Source organism: Morone saxatilis, unplaced genomic scaffold, assembly GCF_004916995.1.
Source record: "Morone saxatilis isolate NCDOM2014 unplaced genomic scaffold, NCSU_SB_2.0 Contig0, whole genome shotgun sequence".
NCBI classification, from domain to species: Eukaryota; Metazoa; Chordata; class Actinopteri; family Moronidae; genus Morone; species Morone saxatilis.
The window spans coordinates 6,391,166-6,410,062 of record NW_023339650.1 but is presented as its reverse complement, the minus strand read 5'-3'; the positions used below and the strand labels follow the sequence as shown (position 1 = coordinate 6,410,062).

At 41.0% G+C, this 18,897-nt stretch overlaps 1 protein-coding gene across 1 annotated transcript in view; it reads right to left on the bottom strand.

Moving 5' to 3' along the window:
* ntng1a (netrin g1a) overlaps positions 1 to 18,897 on the bottom strand; it is a 116,015-nt gene that overhangs the window by 19,550 nt on the left and 77,568 nt on the right. The window contains exons 4-5 of the mRNA XM_035655448.1: positions 9,997 to 10,169; positions 6,445 to 6,477 (exon numbers count right to left, since the gene is read on the bottom strand). Coding sequence (XP_035511341.1) covers positions 6,445 to 6,477; positions 9,997 to 10,169 — 206 coding nt within the window. The remainder of the gene's footprint in view (positions 1 to 6,444; positions 6,478 to 9,996; positions 10,170 to 18,897) is intronic.

The window sequence follows — 18,897 nt, the reverse complement described above, 5'->3', positions numbered from 1 at the left end:
CTACGGGTGAGGAAGCTGAGGAGGCAAGGAGGCATCTGTGCAGGATTTTTGGGTGGGGGCCTTTCATCTAATGGAGCCGTCACGAAATATCTCCAGGGGAAACATGAGGATTTCCTGAGTGTGTGCATGTGCTTGTGTACATGGACTTTGATCAAACTCCTGTCATTCAATCACTGTTCCTCTGATCTCTGCCTGCTAGCTGTATTTAGGAGCCAAATCTGTGACCTGTCTGAGAGCTGTGAAGTGCAGGAGGCTATGCTGACATATGGAGGCGGAGTGTAATGGATGTCAAACCTCAAGGGGGTGGGCAGATGCTAACCAGGAGACAGGAAGGACAAGGGGAAGGACAATCAGAATCACAATCACCGTATTCACAAAGTACAGTTGTATTTGGCTGAAAGTGGTTCTGAGTGTCCCAATACGATGACAAAACAAAGCAGCAAAAACTGTAGTATGGAAACTAGATATCACTGTAATAGAGTTTGATTATTGAGGATTTTGAAAGATAATATCAATTATCATCAATTATCCATTATATTATTAGACTACAGCTGCCTGTAGATGAAACTTTGATATTGGTATTTTGAACAATTTCTTTCTGGGTGGACAAGCATCTGAACCAACCTGAAATTTAGACTAAAACAAGATATTATAAATATTATGCCTTGATTTCACAGAACAGCTCTGTGACATCGCCTTGGTGGCGCTCTTTTGGTCCGTCTTCCAATCCTGGATGCAATCAGGAGTTTAGGATCACATTAGCGGCTTTTTCCTGTTCTGGATTTGGTTTTACACTATAGGAACCCCAGCCAACGTTATCCATGATAATGTCATGTTTAGCAAACCTTGTGGTTTCAGCTACAGCTGATAGAATCTGCCAGTGATAGTTTGCGTAGAAATGTGAAGCCTGCTTTTGTCTACTACTGTAGGAAATCAAGGACCAATTGTTTCCAAAAGTGGTAAATCTGTCCCATTATTATTATTATAAACTGCATAATGTGCTGAGAGACAACAGAAAGCTTGATGGGCATAAGCACCAGTAACTAGAGAGGGCAGGGCTTTGCAAACAGCATATTATGTATCTATTATTAATTATGTATTATAATTATGTAATATGCAATTTCTACAATAAAATGTGTAACCAATCAATCTGCATTATTATATCAGATATGGACACCATTATCATGTACTAACACGTAGGCTACTGCAAACTCTATTTATGCACACACTGCCGATCCAAACATGCACTATACAAGGTTCCTCCAGTTACTCACAAAGTCAAAAATGTGAGACTGCAAGTGTTTTAGCTCTGTAACTGAACTGTAAAAGATGAAAAAAACACAATAACGCAGTGCTAAAAAGGGCCTGGTAAAGTAGCTGACAGAGCAATAATACACAAGCGCTATCTACATCTAGTCTGGAAGATTAGCAGGGGACTCACTACATTAAATGGAGAGGGTTATAAATATAAAACCAGAAAGAAAGAAAGAGAGAGAGAGGGGGGGGGGGGATTTGCTGTTGTTATTGTAAGTTCAAACTGTTGGTTCACAGTTTGAGAGGAGAGAATATTCTTCATCACAGTGTTTGGAGAAAATATTCAGAAAGTGCTGCACTGTACCAACTGTACATGCCTGCTGTTTGTCTTCAGCTAAATGTCAAAGACACATTAGCAATGTTGCTGTCACTTGAGTGCACACCCTTCCAGTACATGTTATGAACAAGACATTTAATTACACATAAAATACTTTCTGCATAAAAACTATCTAGCTTATGATGCCTTAATCATCTCCTCTATTTATGATACATTTCACTTTCCTACACAGTTATGTTAATATAATGCGCTTTTGATGTGCATCATGTTCTATACAAGTGACAAATGCTAATTTGTCAAATGAGTAGTCATTTTGACTACTCAGACAATTTGTCTAGTTCAGGGTCAAATAACCTTTTCTTCCAGGTCATGATTTGGAACTCCAATGGCCTGTCAGTGCAATTATTTGCCACTTTATGAACAACCTGTGGGGTTCGAGCAGATGTCCAGGATCCCATGTCGGGTCATTCGATTAATTTACAATCACCGTCATTTCCAATCCCCTTCACCTGCCTGGGCCCGCCATTACAGGGCACGGCTGCAATCTAATTTTGTCCTATCGCACAGGAAGAGCATTAGGAGCTGCTTATGTTGACGGTGTGCTCCATTGATTTTTATGAGTTGTGCAGGGATCATGGTTGCGAGTCGCTGGGTGGTGAACATGATCTCTGAGGGGTGTGTGCGATTCACTGAACATGATCTGTGTGCGTGTGGGTCGGCACATGCGACAGAACACACACACTCGCACACAGACACAGAAATGTGGGCATTAAAATACAGTAGCGAGCCTAAGTCATGTGGGACATCAACTGATTTACAATAAATCTCATTTCACAGCGCAGTGTGGTTACAAGTCCCAGTGCTTGATGTTCATCCTTCACTGGTTCAGTTGCAGTTATGTTGTCATCCATCCAAGACCATCACTGTAACCTTGCTAATGGATTATCAGAAAGCAATAATAAAATGTTCTCTCATGGATCTATGAGCTTAAAATCTCTGGCATACATCCTATTTTGTCACTAAGCAAGCTGTCAAATATCGGACATCAAATTTGCCATAGCTTATGGTTCCTCGATTCTACTGTCAAGAGCACATTCAGTTGTTGGAGTGGAAGTATGATTGTGTGCATTTTGTTTGCGTGTGTGTGACTCTGGGTGTCATTACATTGTTTCTGTCAGTATCCATTCTGCTTTGACCTTCGATGTGTCTCACCTGTTCACCTTGGCGCTACCTGGACTTGTCTGGAAAGGGTCTTATCTGCTGAATTTTCACCGCAGGCAAAGTTGGTAATTACTTTTTCTGGCTGCCATCGTTTTATAGCATTCCATCATTATCTGGAGCTCTTTGGCTATATAGAGCCCAGTGATGGTGACAGGCATTGCTAACTGGTTAGTAGCGGAAAGGCTGTCAAAACACAAGCACACGGCATGCTGACTTGATTGAATTCCTCAGGAGCAAAATTACGGCTTGCCTCGCCGGAGTGCCCGGCTCGCTTGCTCGCTCTCAATGTGTACATCTGAATTGAAGGTGGCAAGTCTTAAAGTGCCCAGGAGCCACGTTGGAAGAAGCACAGTTTAAGATTTTAGGGATGAGGTGTACGTTGGTGGTGGCAGCAATGTGGGAAGGAGTAAAAAAAAAAAGAAAAAAAATCTGGAGACGGAAGAAACAAATATTTGAAAGAAAGATTACCGTCACAGCTGCACAGAGCTGAGATGTGGAAAAGACAGAGTAAACAAGCTCGGTCTCTGGGGTGGTTGGGGGTGTTGTGGGGGAGAGAGAGAGAAAGAGAGAGAGAATGCGAGCATGAAACAAAATCAAGAGATGGAGCGAGAACAGGCGGAGGCAGAAGAAGAAGAAGAAGAAGAAGAAGAAAAAGGTGGTGGGGGAGAAGGGCAGCAGGAGCAACAGAATGAGAGCATGCAAAACAACAGGCAATGACTTTAACAGAGAAAAAAAGAAAGAGAATGGGGCTAAAATGGAAATTCAAATAGCTGCGGAAAAAGGAATAAAAGCCTAAATGAGTGGGTGCTGCGTGTGAGAGAGAGGGAGAAGGTGGAAGTGAAGCTATGTGTGCAGAGCATGCGTGTGTTTATGTGTGAAGATGAATAAACACATGGCACTAATTGAATACACAGTAGAGCTGTGAGCCTGATGAAGAACACTCCCATTTTACACAGAGCAGTCTGTCTCACCAGCCTCACCGTATTAAGATTTAAAGAGCAATGACACTCAAATTAAATGCCTTCTTTTTATCAGGCTTTTCAAAAGCATCAAGCATTCATTTTGTCAACATTCTAGATGGAACACATTATTTGGCACCTGTGTAATGTGATTACAGTAGTGCTTTATTGGAGCATCATTAGTAAAGTAATATGATTACACTAATGCATTAGTTAGTAATGTGCTACCCAGGGCTAAATAAAACATGCTTTCTTAATTGGTGGGTCACAACCACCAAGTGTGTGTGTGTAATGCCAGTCATAGTGCATTTATGTGTTAGTATGGAAGGCATTTGAATCTAACAACACCTTCTCTGAATGGAATGAAATGAAAAAAAGTGATGAAAATATGTTTATATTTTATGTTAAGAAAAGGTCCTGATGACATCGTATATGTGTTTACTAGCCTATTTGGAATTTAATGACCATGGGAAAATTTGTGTGCCGAGGTGAGACCAGTTGAGAACCACTACATTAAACCATTTCATGCATTTTTAAGACGGTTTTGTGCAAACCATACAAATTCCAGTCAAACCACTGAATCTATGTCACTGACATAATATAAGGAACGCGTCTCAGAGACCCAATATACAGTAATAGTTGTTTGTGTTCACAAAAGAATGAGATTTATTCTACAGTGGCATTATCCGCTCCTGTGGGACTTGTGTTGCCATTGAAATATGTATAGAAACCTACTTCCTCAAGAGAGAAGATTAATCAGAAAAATCTAAATGTATGTATGTGTGCAAATAAGTACGAGGCACCCTGTGTGTATGTTTTGTCACATTTCCATGATCAGCACCTCCCAGTTGGATGAAAGGACTAATAATAAGACTGTAGCATCTGGCAGCTCTACATTTATGTACACTAATTAGACAACAAGAGCAATGCAATTTGTAAGTCATATAAAATAATATTTGTGGCTGGTGTGACTGTAAACTCAAGATATGACAGCCCTTCTTTTCATTTTCATCCGGGACCATGAAATGCAGGGTTTTCAGTCAGACAGCGGAGGGCTAATGTTGATCTTGTCTCCAGGCAGGGGATGAATCATTACAGTAAAATCCACTGCATGTCCAGGTCTTCAACTGCTTTGATCAAAGGAGATCCATAAACTTTTGCTGGCTTCAGCTAAATCTGAACAAGGGTCTCTTAATCCTGCCCTGACAAGGAAATCTATTCAGCTGCAAACTGAACAAATGTCTTGACTTAATGTCTAAAAAGTTTCTGAAATTGGGATCTAAAATTAAAATTTTACTGGATATTATTATTTGCAAAATTAAAAACATTTTCAGTACTACACAGTTCAAATAGATGGACATATTTAGATTAAAGGACGTTTCAAGTGTCAAAATACTGGCACCAAAAACAGTCAAACATCATACAACAAAAAACCTTTCTGTTAAGCCCTAAACAAACTATTTAGATTATGTACATCATGTACAACTGTGCAATCATAATAACAAAATAATGACAGCAATGGATTGGAACGCAACGCTTGAACATTTACAAGGCTGTCACCATGCAGCAAGGTCATCCTCCTCTTATATAACTTCACTGCTTATGTCACCATGTAAAAAACAGGTCATGACCTTCAACAGCTTCTCTCTTTCTTTTCTCTCAGCTAGTCTTTCACTGGTGATCATTTTCTACATTACCATGGATGGATTTAATGGATGAATGACTATAAAGTTAAAGATAAAGATCATCTGCAGTGGGATTTGGGATCTTACGAAATCAGTAAATCACACTAAAAGGTCCTGATGACATCGTATATGTGTTTACTAGCCTATTTGGAATTTAATGACCATGGGAAAATTTGTGTGCCGAGGTGAGTTTATAAACTGGTTAAGCAGTTTTAAATGACGAAGCTCCTGTCTCCTGGATTAGCTGACTGATGATTTCAGATGTGACCCAAGACGTACATTTTATTTTAGAAGGAAAACACATTTGTTTGCTTTCTTGCCTGGAGATAGATGAAAAGATAAATGACACTCTCTGTACACTAAATATTAAGCTACAGCCAGGAGACTTGGCTTAGCATAAAGACAGGAGCAGAGATTTCTTGGAATTTGCTACAACTCCTGGGAAAGAAAGAGCACAGGACATAATCCTCCTTAAAAAAACAACATGTCCTTTTTACACAAACACGAAATAAAATCTAAATTAGTGAGCTTTAGAGGCTTTTTTTTTACCTTTGGACAGAGCCAGATTTGCTATGTCCCCCATTCTTTCTTGTAGCCCAATATTTAGCATACATAGACTGTGGCGGTATCTTTCTTACTCTCAACTTGTTTTGTATTTGTTGCTTTAAGATTAGGTATATGCATGCATTCTCATTGCTTTCCGGTATCTGTATGTTTGTACGTGTAATAGTTTGATGGGTTGAAGCTACTTGAAGACTTTGTGGAGATTTGCGACTGATCCGATAGACACCCAGCATATCTTCTTTAACCATACACATTGCAAGCAGGCACACAGGATGTAAACAAAAATAAAAATAAAAAATCTCCAAATCCAGTTATTTATTTAAAGTGCATTTAAGGATTTTTCTCCTTTAATAAAACATTCAGGATACATTCTTAGTGTTTGAAATCAACTTTTCAGAGGCCACCCATTACTGCCGCCCTCCACCGCCGGCTCCTATCTCCCTCAGCATCCTCAGCCCTACAGTGAAATGAACTGCCATGGTTAATTCTCAAACTGATCCCTCTCCTTCTGTCTCCACAGAGGGAGGAAGCGAGAATGAGTGAGGCTGAGAGACGAGTGAGGGGGGGTGGGAGACATAGATGGAGAGAGGGAAAGCGAGAGAGACAGAGCCACCCCAGAAGGCTGAGTTAGCTGTGACAGAGAGTGATGCCCACTTCCCCTCCCTCTATCTTCGCCATCCTTTTCTTTCATCATCACTTTTTAAATCCTGTTCTTCTTCCTTGTGCCATTGTAAGACAAAATATCAGCCCCCCCCCACCCCCTCCGCGGATGATGATTCATCGATCCTGTTATCGCATCAGACGACTTGATGGGCATAGTAAAAAGAAATTAAATCTTAATTAAATTTTCATCTTTGACAAATTTGTCTCCGAAGAGCTGCCATATGCTCACTGGGTTCGAGGGAAAACATTGAGGGAAGGAGACTTTTGGAATTGGTGTTGAATGGGCTTGAAAATTACAAAACAGCACAAGGTGCATTTTTCTGTCAGCCTTGTGCATTTTTTTTTTTTTCTATTCAGGAGGGATAGCCTTGCATTCCTATAGATTTTTCACAGCGTTATTACATTATGGATTTTTTTCCCTTCCAAGACAAAGTATAATAATGCGCTTTATACTAAGACTGTTTTTCATCACTTGCAGGGCAAAGGGAGTGTATATGTGTTTGTGTAGTAGTTATGAATGTGTGTGCGTGAATGCTTTGAGGAGGGTGCATGGAGGTCTGGATGAGCACCTGTGTGTGTGTGTGTGTCACCTTTTTTAATAATGTGCTGTCAATCTGGGCTCTGGGAACGGCCATTTCACAAACCCTCCCTAAGTCTCATAACACGGATCCTCTGGGAGGGAGAATAAGTCATCAGCCGTTGGCCGAGAGTCCTCGAGCGCCGTCGTGAAAGGCAGAAATCACAACGGATGCAATAAGGGGACATGGCGGGATAAAACTTGGGCTTTCAAATTAATGCCAGCTCACTCGAACTTATAGCACTGCCGCTCATCACGCTCTGCTGGCTCAGCTGATGTATGGCAGGCAAACTGGCCGGGACAGGGGTAGGATGACGTTGACAATTTTTATGTCTGTTCAGAGTTCTGTCATCTATTAATTCATTCATTCATTTATTAACTGACAACTTATTTGCCCCCTAGTGGCCATTAACAGTCATTGCAAATGTCTACACACAAGGCATTGGACCTGGATCATAGTTTAGCTCTTCACTTCAGTGCCACTAAACTACTGTACGTAGGGACTACTGTGTGACACTGTGTCCTTGTTTTGTTCATACCCCAGGAAGAGCAGCTGTTGCTTTTGTCTGCTGGTGATCCTAATAAATAATAAACAGCAAGAGTTTGGGAATGTGCAGTAGAGAGAACCTTTGAAAAACAAGAGGAAATGGAGAATATAATATATCCTAAATTTTGCATGGCTTGTAAAAAGGCAAGTTTTCTGTATAGCCCAACAATGGGCTTCATGCAAGACAATTTTTAAATGCTTATAGTAAATTTTACTCTCCTCTGGGTTTATTCATGTTCAGGATTGCTAACTCTCTAAATTACTCAAAGTTGTGCTAAATTGCTTGTTTCAACTTGATGAAAGCCACCTGTTCACAAGTAGGTGTGCATTCTAGAGATTAAAACATATCTCATAAGGGTTCCTTCCCCTCTCTGTTCATACGAGTGGGTCTTGTGGGCCTGTTAAACCCAGTGAGACAAAGGTTCCCACCACAGCCGTGGCTCCAGAACAAGACAGTGAAAAATTCCTCACATGCCATGACGTCATCACAAGACATTAGACAAAAAGGAGCTGGCCCACTTTCTTCAGCTCAAGCAGGAGTAAATAATTGGTTCCATCCTACATTGCAGCTGCAGCTGGAGAACATTATTTATTTACTCTAATACATTTAGTATATTAGTAAAGCAAAGTGTATGTCCCTACATTAACAGGCACTTAAAAATAATAATAATGCAAGATTGCACAGTCAGCTGCTAGTTAGAATGAATGGATACATGGACTCATGACAATAAGCCACTATAACTCCACACAGGTGTATTATAGGTTTATTGTAGACCAGTGTCGCTACAGTGTTATTTATAACATCCCCTTTGTACCTGCCATTTTTCATAAAAAGACTTTGTCAAAAGTGGATGTCAAAAATCTGGAAAAAAGTGGGAAAGCTTTCTGCTGGTAGGCATTTCTAAGTCATGTGTTGTTACTGTCAGGAGCAATGGCTGGCATAAGGCCACTTATTTTAACCTAAACTTCTGAAATCACAAGGAATTTGCAGATGACACAGCCTTTTTTTAATATTTAATGAACAAGAAAGCAGCACAAAAAAGTCTAATCTAAAATCTAATAGCATGGATGGTCCATGGTGAAATAATGAACAATTACATATAATCATTTCTGTTCATTACTCCTAAAGACTGTTCTTAGTTACTACAGTTGAGACAAATGTTTCATCAAAGCAGTGTTTATTTCATAAGATATACAAGTCACTTCCCCTGTTGAATACAGGTAAAAAAAATTTGAAAGGTAAAGTGAACTCAAATCCTGACCCGGCACACTCAGTTTGTTCACACACAGACGAGAGAGCGTGCCTGGTCTTTTCCTTTCGGAACCACTGACTTGATGTTGTGGGTGTTTTGTAAAGGATAGGAAGATGGTAACGAAGAGTGAAGTCAGACACAGGGCATCTGCTGCTGTAACTGCTGCTTACTCTTGTTTTGACACAGGGGTCAGGTAGACAAATCAGTTCCTCACAGACAAACCTACTACACCTACTGTATGTGCTGTTTTTCAGTCCACCGATTCAACTCATAAACTATGCTCAGAGACTAAATTCTGCAAATAGTTTTGATGTATTTAGAGGCTGTGCTTTTAAGTGTGTGATTTCACTATGTAGGCTTCTTGCCTGCCAACACTGCTCCGCTTTAGCATAGTTTGTCATGAATTTGCAGATTGTTGGTTGATTTATTTGTTGATTCCAGCTACTCTTGAGGAGATTTTCATGTCAAAATATCCCTATTTCATCAACCCTAGTCACAGCTTTGTGATACGTCAGAGGGTCTGAGATGTTTATTTCTCTTCTGTTAAATTACATTCTGGTCTTTGGTTTGGACACATTTGTTTCCACAGGACATGACAAATCAAATACACAAAAAGTTGTATAGTCCCCACTGTATTTCCTTCTCTGCCTTTTATCTCATTGAAGCATCTTTAATTGCTTCACATTGCTTTGAAACCTCAATATATCACCATTAATGTGGTGACTGTCAGAACTCTCTAAGATGACACACAGGATACTGCTAATTGGGATTCAGCTTTTATCATTTGTCTGTGAGGATGCCTTTGTTATTTTGATTCACATTTTTATTGGAAATCTCCATTATTGTGTCCAGCGGTTGTATTTTTGTCTATACTGTGAGGTGACCCATCCTTTTAATTACTCAACATGTCTGTGGTGTGTGTCTGCGTGTACTCACAGATATTAGCCGTGCCCTTGGGGATGGGCAGGTAGGAGCCAGCACTCCATGCTCTCCCCTGGTAATTCCTCTTACAGCGGCCACAGTCAGGCCCGGTGGTGTTGTGTTCACACTCGCAGCTCAACTTCTCTTTGTCATACACACAGCTGTTGGCGTGAAGGTTGCACTTGCACCTGTCACAGAGGGAGAAGGGTGGTCGGAGGATGGGGGGAGGGAAGAAGGGAGGGAGGGGGTGGAATTGAAAGAGGACAACCACGTCAACATGAGTGAGTTTTTCCAGCACTGAATGATACAACAGACAGCTTCTATTGTGCTGGACAATGTGGCTGAAGGGCAGCGTGTCCTTGACTAGTGGTGGCACTGGAACACAGTCAGAACGGCTAAAACAGTTGCTTCCTTTACTTCAAGAGGAGCTGGTTCAAAAGGAGTCAGGCGATTGCACGAACAAATCTGGCATCATTATTTCCTCCCTTTTCTTTCTCCCTCCCCTCTCCACTCGGGACAGTAGCTCAGTTTTAATTGTCCCACTGGAGGATGCATAATTGCGGTAAGGTCACAGTCGATTGGTGAGGGAAGATCAGGAGGGAGAGAGGGACAAAGAGGTGCAACAGGGAGGTAGAGGAAAACAAGCCAAGTTAAATTGTGGAACAAGCACTGGGAGAATGAAGGCAGCGAGGCTTGGAGCTCTGCAAGGCGATGAATGGCCCAGAGTTAGCCAGAGGGCAGCATGGAGCAACAGCACAGCTACGTTCGCTATGACAAATGAATATGAGATGAGATCTCAGAAGCATATTTTCAGTTTGGAAAGAGGGGGTCCCTTAAGGTGCACTAAATCCTCACTCACATCCTGCTCACCAGAATCTTCATTTAACAATAAACTCAGCAAATTCATTTTCTGCTGCTGCTAGATGAGCATTGAGGGGATATATACCTGTTAAATTAATTTATGATCCTCATGCAGCATAAAGTACTCTGAGGAAAATAGAGAACTTTGAATTGCTAGACTGCTTCTTGAAAAACTTTGCAATAGAGAAAAACATGACTGAGTGACTCCGCAAAGGTCGTGATGATGCTTTGTGACAATGCATTTCAACACAGTCCAATGATTTTTTTATAAACTTTATTTAACATCAGAAATATGAGAATCTTCTTAGCCCATAAACAGAGGAACTGTATCTTCCTTTTTTAATAAAAAAATTAAATTTAAAAAAATCTACATTTCTTGATTTTGTTTGTACAGTAGGTGTCTGCCTTAATTGTGATCAAAATATATCAAACTTAGGTTCCTTTTCACAGTGTTTCCCACATTTTGTCGACACATTGTCTATTTCCTGCCATAGTGGTGTTACTAATAGAGAGTTTAGACAAGAACTGGACTGCAATTACTGCTTTACATCTAATACTGAAATGTGATAGGATGTACTCGCAAAACATCAGCAAGAGGATGCTTGATTGTAAAAGTCAACCTCACAGTTTCCAAAGCATGAGTCACCCTGATCCAGTCCTGGCTGAAACTTTAAATGAAGACTGGAAATCGGACTTCCAACAGGCATGACTCATCGTAGATTAATGGAGCCGTGGCTATGTTTGTATATTTTATGGAGAAAATGCTGAGAGGCAGACAAAATTGCAGTATTCCAGTATGTCTCCTTCCTTTGTGCCTTTTAATTTAGCTATTTTTATTCATATATTGTTGCTAAGACCCAGGTAAAAGGCATCTTTCTATTCATTCCTACGGTAGAGAAAAAGAGGCGGAGGGAAAGGTGTTGAGGGTGAGATTACACAGATAGACACAGATAGGCTCCACAGTTGTGCTCACTAACGTCTTAGTGAGACACTCCGGTGACAGCTGGCCTGTTTCACCCTGCCCATTCTGCTTCACCACAGCTTAGCTTGATCCTTAAATAAATATAATAATTTAGAGGAAAAGCACAGTCTTAAATCACTGACCAGCCCTTGACCCTGATACGGAACGTTTCTGCTATTTGCCCCAAATTCAAGCACTGGCTTGGGTTGTGGTCTATGTTTTAGATCCTGTTCTCGGTAGATAGATTCACAAAAAAAGAGGCTATTATGTCATCCTCCACTCGTCTCCACTATGCCTGTCTAAAGCAGAAATGCCCAAAAGAATAATAATTTCAATTTTGTTGTTATTATTATTATTATTATTACAATAATATTTCTCTGTTTAGTATCAAATAACCTTGTCATAATAACTTTCCTGAATAGACTTCTGGTCCACACAAACCCTAGATAAATCCTATCCAGAGGGCAGGCAAATCCACAATTGATGTCACATGTAGACCTCTTCAGACTCACATCCAGATTAGTGAGTGCCAAAAGGGCTGCAACCTAACCAGAAGTAGCCCAATACTGTTCAAGGATATTTGGGCCTTGTTAACTATCCCAAATGTGTTCCAGTGTTCCAGATTAGTACAGTACAGTGCTGACTGTACTGTATATTTACCGAAAGTGGTTAAAATTTCTAGTTAAGTATTAAGGCCATGTTTGCCATGTATAAGTGGGCCACTTTAGCCTCACACCAAGATTAGCCAGTGCTGACTGTGCCATATATTTGCCAAAAGTGGCCCAGATATGTTATAAGATAACTGGGCCACATTTACTGTATCTTATGTGGGCCACTTACTCAGATTAGCCAGTACTAATTTTACCGCATCTGTACCAAAAGTGGCCCAATACTGTTCAACGATACATTTGGTCCATTTGTACCATGTCAAATGGTGAAATTTTAGGTTCATATCCAGGTTAGCCAGTGCTTACTGTGCCATATCCTTGCCCAAACTGGCCCAAATATGTTTTAAGATAAGTGGGCCATGTTTGCTGCATCACATTAGGGCCACTTTCGTATTACACCCAGATTAGCATTTGTCGACTGTGCCACATCTTTGCCAAAGATGGCCCACATTAGTTTTGTGATATTTGGGCCATATTCACCATTTACCACATCACATTCAGATCACACATTTGGGCCACTTCAGGCTCTCATCCGTGCCGCATCATTGCCAGAAGTGGCCCACATGCTATCTGGGTTGAATCTGATATGGAAACCTGCTCATTTAAAAGACCACCACAAACAACCTACAAAACAATTAAGCTTCTAATGAGCCACCTTCCATAATAGGGCAAATTGGAGATATAGCAAAGCACTTTGTAACACAGAGAGAGCTTTTAAAAATGAGCAATGTTAGATTATTTGACTCCATATTACCGTCCATAACGTTACAAAAGCATACGACAAGTATGTGTAGTACGGCTGGACAGATGAATCATCCTCCTAATAAAAGATTGATGAGTATGTTTCTCCACAAATGAAAAAGACATCAACAATTTTCCGACATTTTCCTCGTGACTGTAGCTGAGCCAATGCCAATGCACATGTTGCTGGCAAAAGAGTACAAGTAGCATGACATCTGCACATCATCACCAAGTCATCGCCCTATGGGCCACCCTACATTAGTCTGGTTCTGCAATGTAGGTTTTTTGTTTTTACCCAGTTTTAGCAACAAAAACTGAGATCATCCTCACTCTCTATTGCGTAAAGCATTTGAATAATATAATAATATAGTACTGACCATAGCACTCACTAGTTCAGATTTAGTGTTGAGCAGTATGGGGTTAGGTAAGGTGTCCCAGTAATGTTTCATATGATGAATAATTGACTATTGGCTTTATCTAACAACTACTAGTCAACTAGGAAAATCTTTAGTCGGGGCAGCCCTACTGTTGATAGTCAGTAAATACCTCCAAAATGTAGACTGGCTGCTTGTTAAACCACAATAACTCATTTTCTATTTATTCATGTTTTAAAAAGCCAACAGAACACGTGCCTCAGAAAAAAAAAAAAACGAGTTAAGCAACAAGTTATGGATCAGGCGTAGCCAATTAACATACATTCTGTGAATAACTAGCCAAAGTTGTAAGGTAAAAGAGAGAGCACTCTTTAGCAACAGCACCAACAGAGGTAAATCAACTTAAGTGGTCAGAATCTCCCTGTTAAACATTTCATGCATATGATATATTTTTCAAGCTTCTCAACATATTAGTTCTGATTTGGGGCATGCAGCATTTGGAGTGTGTAGCTCAAAATTTCTAAGGTGTGCACAGAAGGCTATACCTGTTGTTTAATAATATCAGATACTTTTGTAATCAGCATTTCATATCTTATGCTGTCCATCTCCTTTTCAGGGGTTTAGCTACGGGATGAGATTAGTTATTAGGATGACACTCAACACTGTATGAACTGTATATTTGCCTTCTAAGCCAACAGAAGCTGATGCTATGAGTTTTATTTGTAACTTTGGTTACAGATGTTGAAAGCTTACCCTAAATGTAAAGGATTAGGGAATCCCAATAATATTACACTTAGTAATTGGTTTGACATTCACAGCTGCTTTCTGTTGCCTAATCTATGTAATGAACCTCACATGTGCAACTGTAGTATTTCTAAAGAAATAAGAGCAAAATTATTTTTCCTTTCACAACCACCTGTTTGGAGCCTCTCATGGAGTCCACTTCAAGCTGTTTGACTGACATTCTTTTGTAAAACTGGAAAAATCTTCAGCAGCTATTATAGTAATAATCAGTGGACACTGAGATCAAGTGGGATTGATTGTGAAAAAGTGAGGCGAGTTGAGTCAGCGTCCATTAGTGGCTAAAATCAAGAATGAAGTCCTTCACAGACCTGTTCAGTGTGCTTTCTTTCCTCATCTGTTACATAGAAGTCTGCCTTGTTAGTGTACATATGTGTGTGCGTGTGTGTGTGTAAGATGAGCGGGTAGGGGATGTGGTGTAAAACGACTTCACATAGAGCCCTTTCTGGTTTAACCTTCAGCTTCTTTTAACCTCGCCAACATTTTAATCAGCATCCAGAAATGATAGCGCCGTCGGCATAATGATGGAGACCGCCAGTGAAGCCCTGAGGGTCTCATACCCACCAGTGCTGTTGTGCTGCCAATCAGCAGTGGCTCCTGCATGTGGATACCAGGGGAGGCTGCCTCACTGCTGCACCAGCAACAACAGCTTCAAAGAAGGAGCCAAGTAAACGTGTATTTAACAGCTTTTTAATAGCAAATTTCCTCCAGGGTTCCCCATACGGACAATGCTGTGTCTAAATCCTATTGGGCCTGCTTTACTTTGAAGGCTCTGTGGGTTTCCTCCTAACTTTCCATCAGTCTTTGTATCATTCTTCATCATTCATTCTTAATCATTTATTCTTTATATCTCTCTTCTGCATCCAGCTATTAGCCTGTCATTTTAACTGCTCTAGTATCTCCTATTAATAAATATTCATGGACCTAAGGCATCTTTGTTTTTGTGTGGTTCTCTCAAAGTGATATTGCTCGAGGCATTATTGAGTGTGCCAGCTACCGCCTGTGAGCTAAAGGTCCTGATATGTATTCATAAAATTACCCATGAGGCTGTGAGCTCAAATTGCTAGCCTGGCAAAAAAAAAAAAGAAAAAAAAAAAAAAAAACCCTGACTGAAGTTTTGAATCCATTTTGTCTGAGAGAAAGCGGGAAACATGTTCTTATATCTGACTAGAGTTTAAAGTTCTCCTTGAAATGTGTGGGACAGAAGATATTGTTGGGTGCAAATTTATTATATTTCTTTATCCTGGTGGAAATGACTTAGCTTACCTGGAGCAGTGTGTCTATGACCTCTGCAGTAATGGGATTCTGATTGACACTGTGGGTGCAGACGACATATTGAGCCTTCCCACTGATGATGCTGGCAACAACAAACAAAAACAAAGCAACCCAATGCCCTGTTTCTCAGACCAAATGCCCTTTTCCTTTCTATCACTTCAGGCATTATCTACATAATTCCATTCAGCCAAGTTCATTCCCAGACATTGCTCCATTTTGCTCATCGCAGCTTCAAAGCCAAAAGTATCAGCCAGTAATTAATAATAATTATCCACAATCCAAGCCTACAACATCCCTGACGCACAAAGCTGCTGATCCCAACAAATTGAGCAGACTAAACATGGTCCTTAAGTGGGTTAACTAAGTGAAGCAATTAAATTTCAATCTGACGCCCAGGTGTTTTCATACGCAAGCCAATTGGGTCAAACACGGTTAATAAACGCTTTTTTTTAAAGCTCGTGTCTGCATCCAGTGTTTGCTGTGTCTGCTGACAACACACCAGGGGTTGCGAGGGGCGGGCAGCGGGGTGGGGGAGGTGGCGAGGGGCGGGCGCTTCAGAGAACACTCCGGCTTAATTATGTGTGATGAAAATGAAATAGAAACACAGGAGTGGCTGATAAAAAGGCCTTGAGGTGTGTGTGTGTGTGTGTGCAGGTGATTTGTTGTCATCGGTGGTATGAATAATTGCACAACACACGCACAGAATGAAATTTAATGTACATTTGTACCACCTGATCTCCCCAAACACACACACACACACACACACCTCTACAGAAATAAAAAAGAGATACACCATTCTTCCCCATTGACGTGTAGTTTGCAGCTGTATTGGCTTAAAACAGATCAGCCTGCCTGCTAACGTGTTACCTGCTAATTGCCTCCTCTCCCTCTTCCCCCCCCCGTCTGCAGTGCATTGTGGGAAGTGGAAGGAGTGAAATCTCAGCACCAGCTCTCCTGGGATTGACCTGAGCCCCCAACCTCCCCCTAATTACATCCTTCTTCTCCATCCCTCCTTCCCCTCTCACTAGAGAGTGGGCAGTTAGAGAAAAGTGGAGGCTGTGGGGAAAAAATCATGACACATTCTCTGTATCGCTCCTCTCTTAAATGTCAATTTTTGTTTCAATTTGTCGGCATGAACATATACCTTTACAGAGCCACTACATGAAGAGATATTATAGGCCTATTCAGTATACATATAGATTTCAACGAATGTGACACAATTCTGCAGAGCTTAAATGAGAAGTAACATATACAGTTGTTACATTAGCTCAGGTACTGTCTGAACACATTCAGTTTGACTTTTACACAGAATATGCTGGCATACCCTCGTGAGTATTTAGCAATCATATGAGAACATCTCCATCATTTGTAACTTCCACATTTTGGTCTTGTGAATGTGCTTGTGACAGCTAGTACTTGAGGTCAAAGAAAAAGCAAGAAAGATCACTAAGAGCAGCCAGGCTGAGCAGATGCAGTATGTGTATTTTTTTAATTTGTATTTTTAAACAGATGCAGGGTCAGCCCTATCACATTCAGTCCTGTTTTATTCATTCTCCTAGTTGGCGAGCAGAGAGAGAGACACAAGAGAGAAAGATGCTGCAGGAGCTGGTTCCAGGCCAGAAAGGGCAGCGCTGCGAAACAGTTTTCATTACCTCTGCAACATACATGAACAAATTACTTCATGCAGAGGAGTTAAGTCTAAGAAGCTACAGTCACAACTGTGTAGCTGCACTGCCTGACCGTGCTCATATTTACAACAGTACATATTGGAAAAGTGATATGCTTAAGTAGCCAATTAAGCCTTGGAGTGGCACACACAGTGGTGACCCAGCTGCTGAACTATGCCAGCTAGCTTAAAAACTGCAGCACTTTAAATTATTTTAATGATTGTTTTTGTGAGCTGATGAATGGCTCTTGTTCCTGTTGTATTTTCCTCAAAATAATTCATAATGAATCTAAAATATAACAAGATCTTGCCAAACTAAAATGGCATGACAATAATTGTCTATCTTAGCAGCTCTACTGCGTCTCCGGTTCCCTGAACTGAGGTAAATGTGCTGCCTGCCTGCATCAATCCGTCCGGGCCATCCATCTATCGAATCCTCAGCATTACTAATGTATGGAGTTGGACATGCTATCCAAGCAAGAGTCAATCAAGAGGTCTTTACTGCCTGTGACATGCCAAGCCAGTTCAATAGAATCGACATGCTGGGCCTCACTGATACTGCTCTCAGCTAAAGACTGTTGGCCGTGGAACCGGCAACACAAAGTGCACTGCGGAGGAGTGAGAGAGCTCCATCACTGGAGGATGGCGGCACACAGATTCAAGGCGAGGCCAGGTGGAGAGGTGATATTAAGCGATCTTGTCATTTCATAAGCGACATCACTGATTGGAGCCCTTAAAGGAAGTAACTCCCCAAAGATCTTGCAGCATTGATCGGTTTGGGTCGGTAGCTAGTCCGCAGATTGCAAGGGGTTAGACTGCATTTGACCTCTGAGAAGGCTGGTGTGGTGTGTGTGTGTGTGTGTCGAGAGACGGGAGAGAGAGGTGTGGTGAAGGATGCAACAGAAAGAGGAAGGAGCGGAGGAGTTTGGCCTCATGCCGAGAAGCCGACACATTTTCACAAGCGAAATTAATGACAATATATTTTGCACAAAATCGGTCTGTTGTGTGATCATTCATCACCTAAATTATATTAACATAAGTTATTTATAACCAAAGGAAAATAAGATTTATTAATGGTGTCACTATTTGACTGTCAAGCGATCTCAAGCAGTGAAATAACACCACAACATTAACTGAATAGCAGGAAACGTAGTAAAAAGATAAATAAAACATTAATTCTTAATTGTCTTCTGTTATCTTGTTGCTTCTTGCTAATGCCACTAGCCATTAAACTTTGGCAACCCTCATCCTTGTTACATAATCCCAATGTCTGGGGCAGACATCTCCCATGGCTACGCCCACCAGGGGCCAGAATCTGAGACCAGGGTAGGGACCAGAGAGCAGGTGTAATTACAGTAAATGCTGGCAGTTTCCCAGCTAGCAGAGGGGTTAACTCTTAAACCCCGGGCGAGGGTCATTAATAACTCGGGTAGTAACCGTGTTCACTGTTGTGTTGAAAACGTGAGCCCTTGATAGACCAGAGGGGGCAATGTTTCCACTAAATTAAATGAGAGGCTGCATAGCTTCCTGCTGATTAATGAGAATGGAATGAGACGTAAAGAACTGCTC